The following is an 18055-nucleotide window of genomic DNA, read 5'->3' on the forward strand; positions in this document are numbered from 1 at the left end:
TTGCAGAGTGATGCAAACCGTGTTCTGTTCTGTACACACAAATGACTGTTTATGAGAGGAGATCTTTAGATTGTAAGAAGATGCACCTAGATGGAAAGGTGGACTCTACATGAGAGTGAATTGGAAATTTGCATTAGATGTGCTTACCAACTCTCACTCAGGGCTTTATTCACCTTTTGAGACTGCTGGCGTTTACTGGCGTTTCTTCTTTATGGGTGCCTTGGGAAGCTCTGTGAAGATGTTTATAAATTTAATTTTCTGTAGTTTGTATATTTCCTACAGAAGTAAGGAGTGTGTTTTATGAATTATCTTTTGTAATAAACCAATATTTTGGTGACAAAATAACTGTCTGTCTTTCATACTAAAATATATTTAACATATGACAAAAATTGACGTGTCGTTATTGGTACTTGGGTGTTTTATTATGTAACACACATTACCCTACCTATGTGGCCACATGCTGCTTTAAAATGATTGAAAGCTCTAGTTGCAAGCTATTACAGCAGGCTTTCTTTCACTAGTATGAAGGAATGAAAGGGGATGGGCAGCGTGTATACCACCATGCAATTCTATTCTCCAGCTAGCCTCGCTTTATGCGACGCAAGAGTGACGCCATTTCATCTCGCACCGGCTCCTGCAAGAATTGTGAAAAGGTATGAATAACATCCATTATGCTTCATCAAAAATCTCTTGTTCTCTTGACTGAACGGCTAATCTCTTATCTTGCATTTCGTATGTTTCGTGATGTTTCATTCGTTCACTACACTGTTTTTGCCTGTATTGCTGGTTAGCTAGTTGTTGCAGGGCTAGATCGACTGTAAACTTGATTAATATAATATATGCAGTATGAATGCTTTGGATTCTTTAGTTATTGATACAAAGCTGGTTTCAATGTATTCATATTTTAGATGTAGACGGTTTGTTGTCGCGCGACTCGTAAATCAGTGCACATCGTGTGTAGCTTTTTTCCCCATTGTCCTCTGCTAGTGATGGGAAGCCCGCCTCGCTTCCTCGAGTCGATTCTTTCGAGCAGTTCGTCGCTGACATTCCGGTGGCATATATCTAAAACGATCAAATAAAGCGATTTGTAGTGTACATTTCTTTTTGTATTTTTGTTTCATTCATTATTTTTGTAACTTAATGTGTTTTTGCCATGATTCAGCTCATAAGTTATTAAGAATCTATATAATGCACATTTACATGAAACACTATTAATTATAGCTTTTTAAAGTTTTTGCACGATTCCATAATAAAACGCTATTTATTAAAAACAACTCTGTTTTGTATACAATCAATTCGACACTCAAACTGATTTTTTTATTTTTTCATAGATTATTGCATTATTTATTATAAATGATTTATCCATGCACAACTATTTTATTATTATTATTTTTGTCCCCTCGTAATTTTTAATACAAATAACTTCCCCTCTGATAATGTGCTGGCACAAAGGTGGGACAACCTGTCACTCACATGAGATCACAGCAATATGAGATGGGCAGCGTCCGAAATCGCATTCGCTCTTGAGTAGCCTCTAGGTACTCATTTTGAATAAGTAGGCCTGGCTAGGCTACTTTGCGCCCACTAGTATGAATGTAATCCAGACGCACTGCTACATTCACCATGTTGTCATTATCGTGACCGACTTGTGACAGTTAGCCTACTTTGCTTAACTGCTATTCACAAATCCTCTCCCGTGGTCGGAAGTAGTTCATCTATGTACTTTTTTATTTCTTTTATGAGTAAGTTAGGCCTATTGTGAATTCGGACATACTTTTTTTTTTGCAACTTAGTGTACTTATTTTGAAAAAGTACGTTGTGAGTATCTATCATTCACATATCATGCATCATTATGAGTCTACTGTCAATTAAGAAGTACTTATTTACATACTGATTTTTCCCTACTATATTGTTGGAAAGTATGCGATTTCAGATGCAGCCAGCGTCTTATTATTGGGAGATATCAGGATCCACGGTTCTACCATTGGAAAAAGCGTGTGGAAATGTGTGGAAAATCACATGTACCTTACTAACTTACTTTACAGCCTTGACGTCTTTGAATTTCTTTTAGAGTTTTGCGACAGTTAATCACTGTTTGCGGATACCACAAAAATCAATGAGAAGTGCCGTGAACTGAATCCAAGCCGTCACAAAATTGTCCGTGACTTATCTTGTAAAACAGCATTTTTTTCGGTGTAAACTCTAAAACTAAATCAATACAAAATGCATGTTTAATGGAAAATTATGTTGAAGATTAGCCGAGGCTGTCGATCTCCTCCATTGACATCCATTCTAAAAACCGACCTCTAGTCTCCTTACCTGCGTAAGCAGCGTAACCTGGAGGCCTAAAGCGACTATGGAAATTGCACACGACAAGGAATAATGTAAAAAAAAAAAAAAATGTAGGGCGGGAATGTCAAGGATCCGATTACATTCCCGACCTATATTTTTTACATGTTTGAGAAGCTCTTTCACTCGTATATTTGTCAAAATAGGAGGGAAAATCGCAACATCTGTTTCATGCCGATTTGAACTAATTTCTTACTTTTTGTTCCATAATTCTCTGTACACTTCAAATGATCACTCATTAGTTATTTTGAATACAAATCGGACATGAACGAAAGAGACGGTAATCGATTCAATTAAACTTTTAAATTGTTGACCCGAGAACTGTTGACTGATTTAGTTTCAGATTCAGAACCGATTCAGCCGTTTATTGAAAAGCTTCTAATCAAAAGAAGGATATGTTCAAGAATTGGACATTGATGTTATTTACACAATTATAGAAATTTTCATCATTTATGAGATTTATAGTTTATATAAGCAGGGGGGAATTGATAGGTATATTTTATTATTTAAGAGTGCCTTTGTTCTGGTATCATAATTATATGTAGCTTACCTGCCTTTTTAGACATGCAATACATGTACCTGAATTTTATATTTTCTTTTTCTCCCAACAGGGCCTGAGAGTTGGCATAACATTACTAAAATGGTAAAAATCTTCGTCGGGAACCTTTCGCCGAATACTACTGCTGAGGAGATCCGCTCCCTCTTCTCTCAGTATGGCAAGATCTCGGAGTGTGACATTGTCAAAAACTTCGGTTTTGTGCACATGGATGACAAAACAGAGGCAGATGAAGCCATTCGAAATCTTCACCATTACATGCTGAACGGTTTGGCCATGAACGTAGAGATGAGCAAAGGGAAGCCCAAGACCTCTACAAAACTTCATGTCGGCAACATTAGCAGTAGCTGCACCAACCAAGAACTCAGGGCCAAGTTTGAGGAATATGGACCTGTGGTTGAGTGTGATATAGTGAAGGACTATGCGTTTGTTCATATGGAGAGAGTGGAAGACGCAATGGAGGCCATCAGTGGCTTGGACAACACAGCCTTTCAAGGTGAACCAGTATGGTCTTTTGCCCAGTTTAGCTCAAAAAAGTCATTTTTTGTCACGTTTGTACCAAAAGTGAGCCTCATTACAGGTTGGTAAGTAGAAAAATTGGTAAGTGATGAAAGGAGGAGAATTGTTTAGTTGGAGTTTACTATTTGGAGGTCACTAGAGGATGTCCATTTAGTTTAAAATACAACAAGTTTTGTCTCAACAGCCAAATATTTCCACTGAGTTGATCAATTCCTCATAGAAATTATTTTAACCAAGGTAAATTGTGTTTCCTCAAAGTGAGCATTATTGAGACATTTCATGAGTAATCGATAACCGAGCAGACACACTTAACGTTGACGCTATTTGCTTGTTTTAATTAGGCATGCACACAATATTAGCACCATATTAGTTATTGTTTTTTTAGAGAGCACTTTCTCTTGAAAAGAGCTTTCCCTTTGAGAGTGAATATTGGCTGTGCACACGTAACTATAGCAGAGCTGTGTGTGTTTGTGCAAAGATTTTAAGTTAAATGCAGAAAATGATAAGAATAAGATACAACAACCCTATATTTGAGACTTGGAAATATACCGTAAACTCCTTTTAAGACCACACACACAAACACTATTTTATAATGCCAAATTAATAATTCAAGTCTATTGGTTTCTTCATTGATAACTCTTTGAACTCCATTATTATGAGGACTTAATTTTTCTAATTCAAGCTGTTTATCCGTCTTTGCAACTTTACATTATAATGTTATGTTCTCTAAATGCACCCATGCATTACAAAAATAATACAAAACAAAAATAATTTGTAGTGTTTTGATAGTGTTTTAGTAAGTAGTAGTAATTTATAATTAGGCCTAAATCTTCTTCCAGAGACCAGGACTCTCTGGAACAAGAGATTTTATCATCTCAATGGGACTTTCCTGGCTATATTGTTTATCGGCCATAAAATCTTTTTTTTTTATCGCGCTTCGCTCTGAAATGTTAAAATTACAATTGAATTCTAACGGTTGCGATTTTCAGTTGAAAAATTCTGGCCGTGTTTTTGTCGATAGCAGTGTTGAAACAGCGTGAAATTTTAATTTATTGCTTCTTTGACCTTATGAACGTTTGCTCCGTGTGCATGCTAAAAAATAGAAATATCATGGCAAATTCTTTCTTTTCCTTAAGGCAAACTGATGAGCGTGAAGCTTTCGACTAGCCGTCTGCGTACCGCGCCGGGAATGGGAGAGAGAACGGGTTGTTATCGGTGCGGGCAGGAAGGCCACTGGTCCAAAGAATGCCCAATGGACCAGAACGGCTCCTACAGAGAGGGCCCGGGCTCGGAAGGATATGGGCCCCTCAGGTTCAGTGCGGGTGGCGATCGTGGTGGCCGGGGTTTTCATCGTGGCTTCAGTGGCGAGCCAGCCTACGGTGGCAGCTTTGCACCCTCACATGGCTTCACCAGGGGAGCAGGGTATGGCGTCCCTGGGTATGGAAGGGGTGCGGGTTTTGAGAGTGCAATGAGTTACGGTATGCCAGCGGGCTACGGCATTGGCGCGGATAATAGCATGGCCCCGGCGTACGGCAGTGAGGCTGCGTATGGGAGCAGTGGCGTGGCCTATGGCAGTGCGTTGCCTGCGTACCCGATACGCCGAGCACCCTATGAGGAAAGAGATCCGTACGGGGTGGTGGACTTCTACGAGAAGTATCGGGCACGTCCGTACGGAGCCAGTTATTTTGAAGATAGACGCGCGGTTCCACCTCCTGTCCCTCCTCCCCCGTCCTCCTCAGCGATCGTGAGAGAGCACCTGTCCTCCTCTAAACTTGACCCATATGAGCGCCATCCCCTTCCCCCTCCTCCGGCGCCCACCTCTTCATATTATGTCCGCGAACGGAGCCCAATCCGGCGAGCTCCCCTTGAGGCAGAGGGGTATGCGTATGAACGGTCGCGCCTCTCTCCTGTCTCTTCGATTCCCAGGAGTTCTGCGTACGACATACCGCGGGATCCATATGCCGAACGGGCGCGCTATGCTTACTAGCCTAATACCTGTGCTGTGCGCACTCAGGTGAGACCTTTTTAGGATTACAAAAGGTTGGAGCAAATTTTGGTCAAACTGAAATTTAGAGAATTACTGTTAAAGGGAATTACCTCCCCCTCCCCCCTCAGATTTTTTTTAAATTCTGTCATCATTTACCTCAACTTCTTTTGTGGTCCACGGAAAAAAGTTGTGCCGATTTGGAATGACACGAGGTTGACTAAATGATGACAGAATTTTCATTTTTGGGTGAACTAGCCCTTGAAAATGAAAATGTGGCACTGAAGTGTTGTTATCAGTGTCATTTATCAATTTGGTAAGGTCCTGCTTAACATAGCCTCATTATGACCTCATGGATATTTAGGTTGCAGGTCAATTATGTTAACAAACACCAAGAGGCAAAAGATTGGCATTGTTATTTTCAGCCAGATTTGTCAAATTAAAGCACTTAATTACTTTATGTTACCTATAAAGTGTCTTAACAATTCAAGTTGGTGGTTTGGCAGTATGGGCACATGGAAGTCAGCAGAATTGATAACTGAATGATTGACAGTTTTATGATAATCTCTTATCTTTGCAGGTGTTTCTTGGTTGCTCATGGATCATTTTAGAAGTTGTGATGCATCCAAGGACAGTACAGATGGCCCACTTCATGGCACTAAACTACTTTTGTTGTCTTAACAAACTTGATGTAGCCCTGTGTTTTTATTTGATTTGATTCTCAGTACAAATACCTGTAAATATTTTTTTCCTCGTTAATAAAAGTTCAAAAGAAATCTCATCTTTTTATCTTTTCTGTTTAGATCATTGCCGTTGTCTTTGCTCCAGACACAAAATGTCGTCACTGACACATAATTTTGGGGAAAGTTACTTTTAAATGTAACGCGTTACAATATTGCGTTACTCCCTAAAAAAAAAAAAAAAAATTGTCTTACTGGTTACATTTTATGGAAAGTAATGTGTTACGTTACCTTTGTGTTACCTAAAAGTTTTTTCACCTAACACACACAAAAAAATAAAACACAAATTTGATGGTTATCTAAAGTCATTTTTGCTTGGTTGATTTGGATCATAGAAGGTCAGCAGCAAATACATTGGTTAATAGTGAGTTTAAATAAAGTATATTTTTGTTAACATTTAATTATTGCAAGTTTGGGTAATAATCTGAATTTGCATTTCAATGTTTATATTCATTTCAATGAATAAACAGTGCAGACAACACCTCTGCACCTTACTCATGATTTCTCTTAACATGGACAGGAGTGGTTGGAACTTGCATTCCTTATTTGAAAAAGTAACTCAGAAATGTTGTTGTAAATTTAAAAGTAATGTGTTACTTTACTAGTTGCTAAAAAAAAGTAATCTGATTAGTTAACTCACGTTATTACCCCCAACTCTGCTGACACATGTGGTGGAAAACGGAATATCATTTTTTTCCTCAATGAAGAGTCTTGCATAATTAAGTTTCTCTTGTTTATTCTCTACGGCCAGGAGAGCTCTTAGTAGAGAATCTATCAGCTCATGCACAATATTTATATTCTTACTTGCATTTAAACAAGACACAAAGAGGTTATTTCTCATTGGTTCACTTGTTATTTTTCCTTTATTTCTTAACAGTTCTTGTTTTTAACTTTTCTGTTGACCCTTTTCTGTGATCCAACACTATCAGCACCCCTGACCTCATGCTGCATAAACATACCCTCATTTCTTCTTATTAAAGATAACTTATTATAAAGTTAAATCTTTAAAAAATATATATAATTATGATAATGAAACATTTTCCAAACACGCTATTACAGATCATTTTTGACTTCTGAGGAGACAGGTACCAACTCAACTACTTTTAAATTTCTCCATTCATTGCTCTTTTTTATTTAAAGAATCTGCTGCTACCACAAAGAGAAAGGTAAAAATGCACCAAGAAAATCCAATTATGATCCACAGGCTACAAAGTATGTGCTGATGTGTGCCATTCAAATAAAATCCCAGCTGTTGAATCCATTAAAATATGATTTCAGATCATGATACATGCAATATGGTTTTATTCAACCAGCTATGATTCAATAAAAACAGTTGTTTAGCTTGGAAATTAAATTATGAAATGTTGTTCTATGAGTGCAAATGCATAAAAATGTCTAAAGATTTCTTATTCTTCTCCATATTGTAATATAAAGGCATAAATAGAAAGGGAGAGATAGAGAACACATTTACATACTGTTTATTTATTTTAATATCAAAAGTAATGGGAAATGATTACAATTTATTACATTTATTTAAACTGCGTATAGAAAGTATTTTAGCACTAGACCAAATGATGTGTCTTCTGGATAACCAGCATAGATTGTAAAAATAAAAAGCTAACCAGTCCTGAAGCCAACCTACCTTGCTTAGAGGTTTTGCCTGCTTGCGGAGTGAGCACTACATCGACCAATGAGAGGCCAATAAAATGTATCGTCGAAAATACGACAGACCCTGAATGAACCAATGACTGTAAACGACAAATAGATTGACATTATCATTGACCAATCGGATAGCTCTAAATTGACGTCAAATCTCCTTTGTCGTTCGTTCTCAACAGACGCCATCTTAGCCAGCGGGTAACAGAAGGTGGTTGCAGGTTAGGGAGGAATACGCTCGTATTAAATAAATTTTCCAGAAAGGAAATAGTTTTTTTTTTGTGAGTGCAGATATTAAACAACTGAGAAGCCCCTGACGCCCAGAAATGGCAACGGGAGCCAACGCAACCCCGCTGGGGAAGCTGCACCCGAGTATCGGCGCTAAGCGAGGCTTTGAGTCCGGCCCCGGCGCGGGGTTAATGGCACCGCCCGTGCCTGCGGTTTCTTTCCCGCTGCAGAACTTCCAACAACCGCAGTTAACAGCCCCAGGTTTTCCCCAGTTCCCCGGAGCCGTGAGTTCTGCGCTCTCAAACCCAGTCGGAGTAGTACTGCCAGCTCAGGCGGGGAGTGCAGGTAAACAGCATGGACAGGCCTGAGACACTTTCAGGACCAACGGCCTTTTCCATAGTTGTGGTTTTATCAATTGCGCTCTTTTAGTCTTTGATTTCTCGTTTTGTCAATGGAATTGTCTAATAAAAAGCTTTCGACTGTACAGTGCATGAACCTGTAGTGTAGTTCATATAATAGACTTTATGTTCATCTTCATACTGTTGTTTAACTCTGTAAAGCCTAACAGATTAATAAGTTTATTAAACCTATAGATAAAATATAAAAAATAAGTTTGCATGCATGTCTTGTTTTGTATTATATTTGATACACCAGACTTTTATTCAGAGGCCCAATCTGAGCAATTGGATCATTGATGGATTATTTATATGGCCAAAAAGAATGATGAAATTCTAATTCTTTAAAGTAAGTCAGTGAGATCTTTATAACAATATAGCAGACTGCATAAAATACTTGTCACTATGTATCTCTCAAAAACGTCTTAAGATAATATGTAAACCTGACAGTTACATTTTGTACTTAACTTTAATGATTTCACAGCAAATAGACACATGGTTGACATTTTTAGAATTACTGAGGCCTTTTACTTGCTAAGTATGAATGATCAACCAAAGGGCGGAAGGCATACAGTAGATTGTGTACAATAGTTGTTTGCAGAAATGGTTTGATCTGATAATTTAGAGGCCTAAGAAATGTTCAACTCAAATATGATACTGTAGGCTTTATATGGACTGCAATGACACCATGTAACATTCTCTGTTAGATTTTTGCCAGAAGAAGCAGAGAAAAAGGAGTCGTTGGAGCAGCGAGACGCCGGATCAGAAGACCGTCATCCCGGGCATGCCCACCGTGATCCCTCCCGGGCTGACTCGGGACCAGGAACGAGCTTATATAGGTGAGCGTCTAAATTTACTGTTATTATAATGTGTGTCTTGAGTCAAATAGTTTAAGTTGCAGAACATCGTGTTTGTGAATTGGGGTGGGAATTCTGTCTACACCTAGACAACTCACTTTTTTGTCCCAAAAATTGTTTTATTATTTCCTCACAATTTGCACATCACCTGCAGGATGTAATTGCTGAATTTCATTAGTCTGACTTCTTTGTTGACATAATTGATGTCTATTAATGGGATAACCATTTGGTTTTTTGCTAACCCTCGATCTGAAAGTCACAGTGCAAAATGGCCATCTATATATCTCATATGTATTAGAGATGGTCTTCTCAAAGAAGTCGATCCATCGAAATTCAGCACTTTGCCCATGTTCACTAGAATGTACTAACTCCATCGATGTGCAATGTGAGGATGTTTTATTTGTCTAGGAAGCACTGAGGTATTTGTAGCACTGTCAATGTTTGCTTACCATCTGATGTCCATTAGCAAGAACCCACAGTGTTTTTCTGATGTGGCTGCTTGCTGTGAACTGTCTCCAGCTGCAGGACTCCATCACTGCTCATGTTTACTATGCAAAATGTCTTAAAAGTCCAATTTGACTGCAAAGCAATGCAGGTCCAACACTGAATTGCGAAAGTCATCTCCATACCCTGTGTCTGAAAGCAGTGTGTAGTAAATTGCTTTCTCATTGCTGTCAGGCACTTGTTTTGCAATGGCATGTGATGTAGTGGTGGTTTCAATGATAATGTGACCTACATCTCCTTAACTAGTCCTCTATTGATAACTGACACCTCATGTCCTTTACCTACCATCAACCTGCACCATTCAACGTGTGACCTTTGGGGTCTGATTCTCTTTAGCATGTCATGGAGAAATGCATGTGAAAACCCATTAAATGCTTCCATGAGTGATACAGGTCAGTTTTTGGGTTTGTACAGGCTGATTTGGTTGCCGTGGCTTGAGGCCTAGTTAAATCTAGTCTTTTGCATGAAAAAAAAAAACAACAACATCAACTAAAGGCTGATCTGGTTGGCTGATCATTTCTAAATATTAAATCTCAGTTGTCCTAACTGATTAGTGTTGGAAACTGTTGGTAAGTGGTTGTCATGACCTCTCAAAAACCTGAGTGTTGAATGTTATTGAAGTTGGTTAAGGGTCACTAACACCCAGTATGTTATTTTATTTCTATTCTTTATAGAGTAATGTTTATTTTAAGTTACACTGGTGTTATTTTCTAAACTTCTTTTCAATCCTTTTGAGGATGCAGTTGCTCAAGCCACTTAGCCAATATGATTTTTGATTTCTTCAAACCCAACTCCCCCTCCCCCCCTGACAGGCCTTCATGTTTTTGCCACCTTTTTAGCTCACTTGATATGAAAATAGAGTATGTGAAATAATAATATTTTTTAAGTGTATGGTTGAAATGTGAATTTTAGTAGTTCACTTCTCAAAGTTGGTGGCATGAAATCGAAAGCCTGTTGCAATTAACCTTTTTCTGAAATGGTTATTTACTGAGAAACCCCCCCAGATTTCTGAATCTTAATTTAACCAAACCTTGATATTTGATTTTCTAAATGTTTGGGGAAATCTGTATGGGCTCATAAGAATACGTTCAAGCTTAAACAAGGTTGTTTTCTAAAATTCCTGTTGGGGTTGCAGTATTTCAGAAAATGTGTTGCGGAGAATCAAAAGTCTCCAGGTGACCTTGATTCTTAGTGAACTGACAATTACCATGGTAATTTTTTTTTTTCTTTTTTAACCGTAGTCACATTGAGTTTTACAGTGTACTGTTTCTGCTTTTGTGGGTTTTTTTTGTTGTTAACCACATTTCTCTCCATCCTTGTTTTTTTCTTTCCTAACCTGATTTCTTCCAGTCCAACTGCAGATTGAAGACCTGACACGTAAACTGCGTACAGGAGACCTGGGAATCCCTGTTAACCCTGAGGACAGGTCGGAATAACGATTTAAACCCAACAACAGTAACATTTTCTTTACCTTTTTAATGCGCCATTTTATTGTGAGGCCAGATCGTAAGTGTACTAATGTGTATGTAAGGGTAAGAAATAAGTCTAAATGCCTTTGTCTAAAATGACCTCACATCTTTGCCTTCTAGTTAAAGAGTTTAGAAAATGTTTTGATTGTAATGAAATTGGTTTTGTTACATGCCTAAACATTCTAGTGTTTGAAATGCTTAGTTGAATTGTAGAGAAATGTTTGGATCTGTTCTGTACACAGAGGCAAAGAAATGACTGAAGGCTATTATGTTAGGATATTGTCATAAGAAAGATCAGACTTTTTCATTCAGTTAGTGTTCCCAGGTAACTAGCCAGTGTTATACTCTGCAATTTGAAGTTACTTTGTATCTTATGACGTGAGGACTAATTGTTGATAATACATAGCACCCAACTTTACCAAAACATAATTTGCATTCATATAAACAATGCTAATCTTGATCGTCTTAAGTAAATCTTATTTTATTCTGAACTGTTTTTTGTAAGTATTCGTTTTTATTGCATGCATGTTTATTTTCTGTGAAACGTATGTATTTTAAAGGCTTGTGTAGAATTTATTATCCCAGTGTAGCCCTAGTTCCTGTAGTCTAAGATGGTAGGTTTGTTTAATCCACTATTTAAGCCATTTAAAGGAATTTTGATTTTCCTTCGATTATATTGCATTTTAAATGCCCCATCTTTCTCACCTCCGAAATGCAGTTAATGAACACAACCGTGTCCTTAAATCTAAAAATCTGAATGGTTGATTAATTGGAAGGTCAATAATGGTTTTCCATAATGGGGCTAGCACCATTTTGTCCAGGAACTTCCACAGTATTCCAGATTTCCGCACTGGAAGACCACTCGGAGGAGACTCCTCTGACCTTTTCTTTCTGGAATAACCATAACCTTAACACTTTGATCACTTTGGCCACTCATAGAATTCATAAGCATCCAACATAGCAGGAAATGTCATGTTTCTGACGTGAGAGTGTCTTTTTAGTAGCCACACCCCTTGCTCTCTGAACAGCCTTAGGTTCTCCGGCAGAATCTTAATCCGACGTTTTTACACCGCCAACTCTAAAAAGGTTCTTCTTAAAGGTCTATCCACTCCAGGATTTAGGATCGATCGCTCATCAACTTCCAGCTCGCAAAACAAAGCTGGGTGGTGCTTCAGGTTGTCAGCGCTGGAGATATCATTCCCAAAGAAAACCAGCAGAAAATTCTTCCCTCTTTTTTCCCCCCACTTTTCTCCTCTTCGGGTTGCCTATCATGAACCTGTCACGTTTGTGTGGCTGTTTTGTTTGAGGGCTGTTGAAGGTTAATATTTAATCCAAATTTATTTCTCTAACCCAAATTCCCCCTCTCGTAACTTTTTTCAAGCACAGAGCCTCATTGTGCAGGTTAACAGGTTTTCAGCACCGTCCAAGGGGAAGGTAACCGTTTGAATGCTCTCTGAGGGCGTGTGAAGGTTTAGATCAGCGTTCAAGAACAGAAGCTCTTCAAGTGTGTTGGTTGCCCCATTTGTCTCAGATATTTGTCCTATTTTTCATCCCCCAAATAATATTGAGACAGACACGTTTTATTAATGTTCAAAAATTTAGTGGGCTCCTTGATGCCAAGTTTTGTCGCCCTTTAAAAAAAAAAAAAAAAGTTTTACTACTGAGCTTCAAGCTCTTTAATCTGAAGTTTTTTCCCTTTTCTAAATGGTTCAATAAGTTTTCTAGTGGCCATTTTTATTTTGCTCTCGTCTCATTAGAATATGAGCACTCCGGGGCATCCCATGCACTTTATTTATTTTTTATTTTATTTTATTTTTTTAAATGACCACAGAACAAGTCAAACCAATGTCAGTTAAGAGTAGGCAAGCCATTGAATGTTTAACTGTTGAGGGTGTAAGTACTGTGTTATGGTTTTGACTGTGCTGCATCTTTCTGTTGTTCTTTCCTTTTCACAGGTCTCCATCTCCTGAGCCCATCTACAACAGTGAGGGCAAGAGGCTTAACACGCGTGAATATCGTACACGCAAGAAACTGGAGGAAGAGAGACATTCTCTCATCACAGAGATGGTGGGGCTGAACCCTGAATTCAAACCCCCTGCTGACTACAAGTATGGCTTATACCAATTATTTTCTTTTCTCTCTGGTTCTACGGTCTCTGATATTTACTTGTTTTTCTTCTTACTCAGACCACCAGCTACTCGGGTTAGTGATAAGGTTATGATTCCTCAGGATGAATATCCAGAGATCAACTTTGTCGGGCTTCTGATTGGGCCACGGTAAGTTGCATGATTTTAAACTCAATGTTTGCTGAATCCTTAGTCTCTACATAAACCAACTGGGTCTGTTGCTTGTTTTTCCAGTGGAAACACTCTGAAGAACATTGAGAAGGAGTGCTGTGCTAAAATCATGATTCGTGGGAAAGGTTCAGTGAAGGAAGGGAAGGTGGGTCGTAAGGATGGACAGATGCTTCCAGGAGAAGATGAACCTCTTCATGCACTGGTCACTGCTAACACCATGGAGAATGTAAAGAAAGCTGTAGAGCAGGTGAGTCTTCTTCAGACGTTCTTGCACCTTGAATTCTAAAACGCAATAGAAATCAGTTTAATGAAAATGCATAGCTGTCAGCTTCAACAATCATTCTACTGCATGTTTCTAAGTGATTTATTTTTGTTTACAGATCCGTAATATCCTCAAGCAGGGCATTGAGACCCCTGAGGACCAGAATGATCTAAGAAAGATGCAACTGAGGGAGCTGGCACGACTCAATGGCACTCTGAGAGAGGATGATAACAGGTGGGAGTCTGCTCACAGATTTATTGACCCTTTTCTCAGTTCAACAGGCGAGTAAATGTTGTAGATGCATTTGATACTCATCAATGTGTACTTTTCTTTCAGGATTTTGCGCCCATGGCAGAGCACAGAGCCTCGCAGCATCACAAACACAACTGTCTGTACAAAGTGTGGAGGAGCAGGTCACATCTCATCAGACTGCAAGTTTACCAGGTAAGCCCATCCACCAGTGATCAGCAATTATTTATTATATTTAAAAAAAATTCCCCTCCAGGGTTAACTTTATTTCTCTTCCCCGCAGTTCCTTTGCTCCCCGGCCAGGCGAACCACCCCAGTCTGCTCAGGATAAGGCCCGTATGGATAAAGAGTACTTGTCTCTCATGGCAGAATTAGGAGAGGCTCCAGTCCCTTCCTCCGGTGGGGGCCACAATCCTCCCACTAGTGGACCTCGTTCATCAGGACCCAACAACAACCAACAACCACCAGTAAGACCAAAGACATCCACAATTCTTCATGATATGCATTACATATACATTACTGTTCTAATGTTTGCATTAGTGGATTAGAGCATTAAAGGCTGCATTGATTTGATCAAAAATACAGTAAATGTTTTTGTAAAAATCCAGTATTACTTGAGATATTTTAAAAGGCAATTTATTCCTGTAATGCAAAGCTGAATTTTCAGCAACATTACTCCAGTTTTCATTGTTGCATGATCCTTCAGAAGTCATAATATGCTTGATTTGATGCTCAAGAAACATTTCTTATCAATGCTCAATCAGTTGTTGAAAACAGTGATAATTATTTTTTCAGCGTTCTTTGAATTTAAATTCAATAGAACAGCATTTGTTTGAAATAGTTTTTTGTCTCTTCTGTTTCTTTTGATCAATTTAATGCATCTTTGCTGAATACAACTATTACTTTGTTAATGTTCTCTCTCTCTCTCTCTCTCTCTCTCTCTCTCTCTCTCTCTCTCTCTCTCTCTCTCTCTCTCTCTCTCTCTCTCTCTCTCTCTCTCTCTCTCTCTCTCTCTCTCTCTCTCTCTCTCTCTCTCTCTCTCTCTCTCTCTCTCTCTCTCTCTCTCTCTCTCTCTCTCTCTCTCTCTCTCTCTCTCTCTCTCTCTCTCTCTCTCTCTCTCAGAATCGTCCTCCTTGGATGAATTCAGGCCCTGCTGATAACAGGAATTTCCACAGCATGCACCAGGGTCCTGGTGGCCCTCATAACTTCCCTCCACCAATGCCAAACATGGGCGTCCCTCCTATGCCACCAAACCCCAATGGAATGCCACCGCCCTGGATGCAGCCGCCTCCTCCCCCAATGGGCCAAGGCCCAGCACCACCCGGACACCACATGAGTGAGTATAGCCCGTGATGTTTAGACTTTCAGTCATGCAATTCCTGCTTAATGAAGTGTATTAAAACATTTCCCTGGAAAGTTGGAAGTATATAATTATCTTTATCAGAGGACAAATGCTTCTGCTTATATCTACCGTGTTTTCCACACTATAAGGCGCACCGGATTATAAGGCGCACCTTCAATGAATGGCCTATTTTAGAACTTTTTTCATATATAGGGCGCACCGGATTATAAGGCGCATAGAATAGAAGATACTGCAGTCAAACGTTTGACTGGGTTTGCGTTATGGAGTGGTCACCAACCTTTTCAAGCCTAAGATCACATCCAAAGTCCAAATGTAAACCAAGATCTACCACTTGCAAAAAAATATGAAAAAACAAGTTGCTGAGCTGGAAAAACTTGTTTATACTCGACGCGTCCGCATGAGCGCGAAGGTAATAAAAAAAAATAATATCCGTCTGCTCGGACAGATTCGGCTCAAAGTCATGCATCTCCGGATGCGAAGATGCATGACTTTGAGCATTATCTGCCCGAGCAGACGGATATTAGTAGTATATCTCATCACACCGGCACCCAGTTTGCGCGTCTAAATCAGTTGTATGGTCTGGTGTTCAGTCTAAAACAAAATAGTTGCGTCAAGTATAAATGCCTCGTCTGTATGGGGAGTTGCGCGCGCAGTCAGCGGAGGCTCGCGCTCCGTTGCCAGGCGAAAGTATAAACAAGGTTTAAGTCAGCGGTTGTTTTATCCATATATAAGGCGCTCCGGATTATAAGGCGCACTGTCGTTTTTTGAAAAAATTAAAGGCTTTTAAGTGCGCCTTATAGTGCGGAAAATACGGTAAGCTTATTTTACCACAAAACTCCCAACTGACATCTGTGTTTGGTGATATTGAAGTATGCTTGCTTTCATACTTGGATACTTAGTGTTTCAGAATGCTCATTGATTCCCTCCCTTGCCTGATGATCAGGTTTATTGCCGCCACCCATGGGTATGATGCCCCCACCTCCACCTCCCCCCAACAACCAACCACCACCTCCACCCTCAGGACCTCTGCCACCATGGCAACAGCAGGCCCCTCCCCCACCACCCACCAGCAGCATGGCAACCAGTGCTCCACTGCCATGGCAACAGAGTAAGTGTATTACAGTAGTACACATTTGATATCAATAAAGGTTTTCCTTTAGTCACTGATTGACTTTTTTTTGCTTTCCCAGATACAACCACCACATCCACTCCTGCAACTGGAAACCTGCCACCCTGGCAACAGCCTCAGCAGACTGCCACCTCAGCCGCTCAGCCCCCTCCACCCATGGGTACCCCTTCTATGGTGCCGCCTCCACCTGGGGTCCAACCCCCACTTCCTCCTGGTGCCCCCCCGCCACCTCCACCCCCTCCACCTGGCTCAGCAGGCATGATGTATGCACCCCCTCCCCCACCCCCACCCATGGACCCTAACTTTGTGACCATGATGGGGATTCCCGGTATGCCACCGTACGGGATGCCTCCTGCACCTCCACCCCCTCCGCCCCAGAGTTAAAGGCTCGATTTAGTCTCTGTGGCCCTGTGACCATGCAGTGATGCCTAAAATATATACAAAGATACATCACAGGACTATACCTTGTTCTGTTCATTTAACAGCTTGATGTGATTTAGTTGCTAAAGGTTTATTTTTTTTTCCTATTGATTGGTCTCGGTTCAAACTTCAAAATCGAGCTAGAGCGAGTGTGAGAGAGACGGTGTGATTTATTTGTAAATTTGCTTCAATTGTTAATGATTTTTAACTATAGTATTTGAACTGTTAGGATAATATTTGTTCAAAATGATGTTGTGCAGGGAATGTGTGTTTTGGTTTTTGTTTCTGCCAGCCTGCTATTTCATGTTTCATTTCAAACCGTCTCCAAGTAAAAATGACATCTGCTTGCGATTCAGTTAGCAACATTCCAACAGGTGTATAAACAACCATTTACACTCTTAACCAACTGTGCATTTGTTGCTGCATAGTATAAAAAGACATTTATGTCTTCAAGATGTTGTAGATGATTGGCTTACTCTATTAGGTGGTCAGTATAGCCTAATTTTTGTGCTCACCTTGTACCCCACCCCTCCCAAAATTTTTATTTAAAAGAACTTTTCATTAATGCCTTCCACCAAATGTATTTCAATATTTTTGTAATGAAGCATTCAACTAAATAAAAGTTGGCATGGTGTCGAATTGTTGGTGTCAATCTTTCACATCATCTTGAATTTAGTGGTTGAATTTCTCTTCTCCCAGAAGATACTCTTCAGCATTTGAAATATAAAGTTGTGGGTTTAAGGTCTATTTCTTTTTCATTAGTTCTATTGTTAGTGTGTGTAATCTCACTTCAAAACAAAAAAAGTAATTTGTCTTCAACTTTTAAATAGTTTTGGCTTAAATTTACTTTTAAATTGGTACGCTTGCTGTGCACAGGGTATAAGGAGATAAACGTGCAGTCAGAAAATGTGGATTATTGCTGAAACAGTAACAAGATCCATACAGTGGCTCATAGAAGGTTTTCCTGGGGACATTGTTGGCTAATAATTTGGTTTCTGATGGACACTGATGTCAATTTTGTTAAAGTTTTTAGCACTTTGAGTGATGAGAGACTGATGCAGTCTCAAACTTCTCTCTT

The 18055-nt window shown here is 39.5% G+C and overlaps 1 protein-coding gene across 4 annotated transcripts; it reads left to right on the top strand.

Moving 5' to 3' along the window:
• The first annotated feature begins 504 nt into the window (after window positions 1–504).
• On the top strand, window positions 505–17611 carry sf1 (splicing factor 1). 4 transcript variants are annotated; one of them, XM_079866102.1, is made up of 13 exons: window positions 585–653; window positions 2961–3409; window positions 9146–9266; window positions 11139–11214; window positions 13213–13365; window positions 13444–13533; window positions 13618–13801; window positions 13935–14050; window positions 14153–14260; window positions 14349–14532; window positions 15188–15401; window positions 16372–16536; window positions 16619–17413. In XM_079866102.1, the coding sequence occupies exons 2-13, from the start codon at window positions 2990–2992 to the stop codon at window positions 16939–16941; spliced, it is 2154 nt and encodes a 717-aa protein (XP_079722228.1). In that variant the 5' UTR covers window positions 585–653; window positions 2961–2989; the 3' UTR covers window positions 16942–17413. The 4 variants fall into 4 exon arrangements, with proteins under 4 accessions (XP_079722226.1, XP_079722227.1, XP_079722228.1 ...); XM_079866099.1 differs by lacking the exons at window positions 585–653; window positions 2961–3409 and adding an exon at window positions 7985–8377 and having other exon boundaries at window positions 9135–9266; window positions 16619–17611; XM_079866100.1 differs by lacking the exons at window positions 9146–9266; window positions 11139–11214; window positions 13213–13365; ... (6 more) ...; window positions 16372–16536; window positions 16619–17413 and adding exons at window positions 4561–5438; window positions 5989–6189 and having other exon boundaries at window positions 505–653; window positions 2961–3401.
• The last annotated feature ends 444 nt before the right edge of the window (window positions 17612–18055 follow it).

The sequence above is a fragment of the Squalius cephalus genome (genome assembly GCF_949319135.1).
Source record: "Squalius cephalus genome assembly, chromosome: 3".
Classification (NCBI taxonomy): domain Eukaryota; kingdom Metazoa; phylum Chordata; class Actinopteri; order Cypriniformes; family Leuciscidae; genus Squalius; species Squalius cephalus.

Coding starts and splice junctions, on each gene's coding strand:
- sf1 (XM_079866102.1), top strand. CDS start 2,990: ATGGTAAAAATCTTCGTCGGGAACCTTTCGCCGAATACTACTGCTGAG. Junction 9,267..11,138: donor CCAGGAACGAGCTTATATAG/GTGAGCGTCTAA, acceptor GATTTCTTCCAG/TCCAACTGCAGATTGAAGAC. Junction 11,215..13,212: donor CCTGTTAACCCTGAGGACAG/GTCGGAATAACG, acceptor TCCTTTTCACAG/GTCTCCATCTCCTGAGCCCA.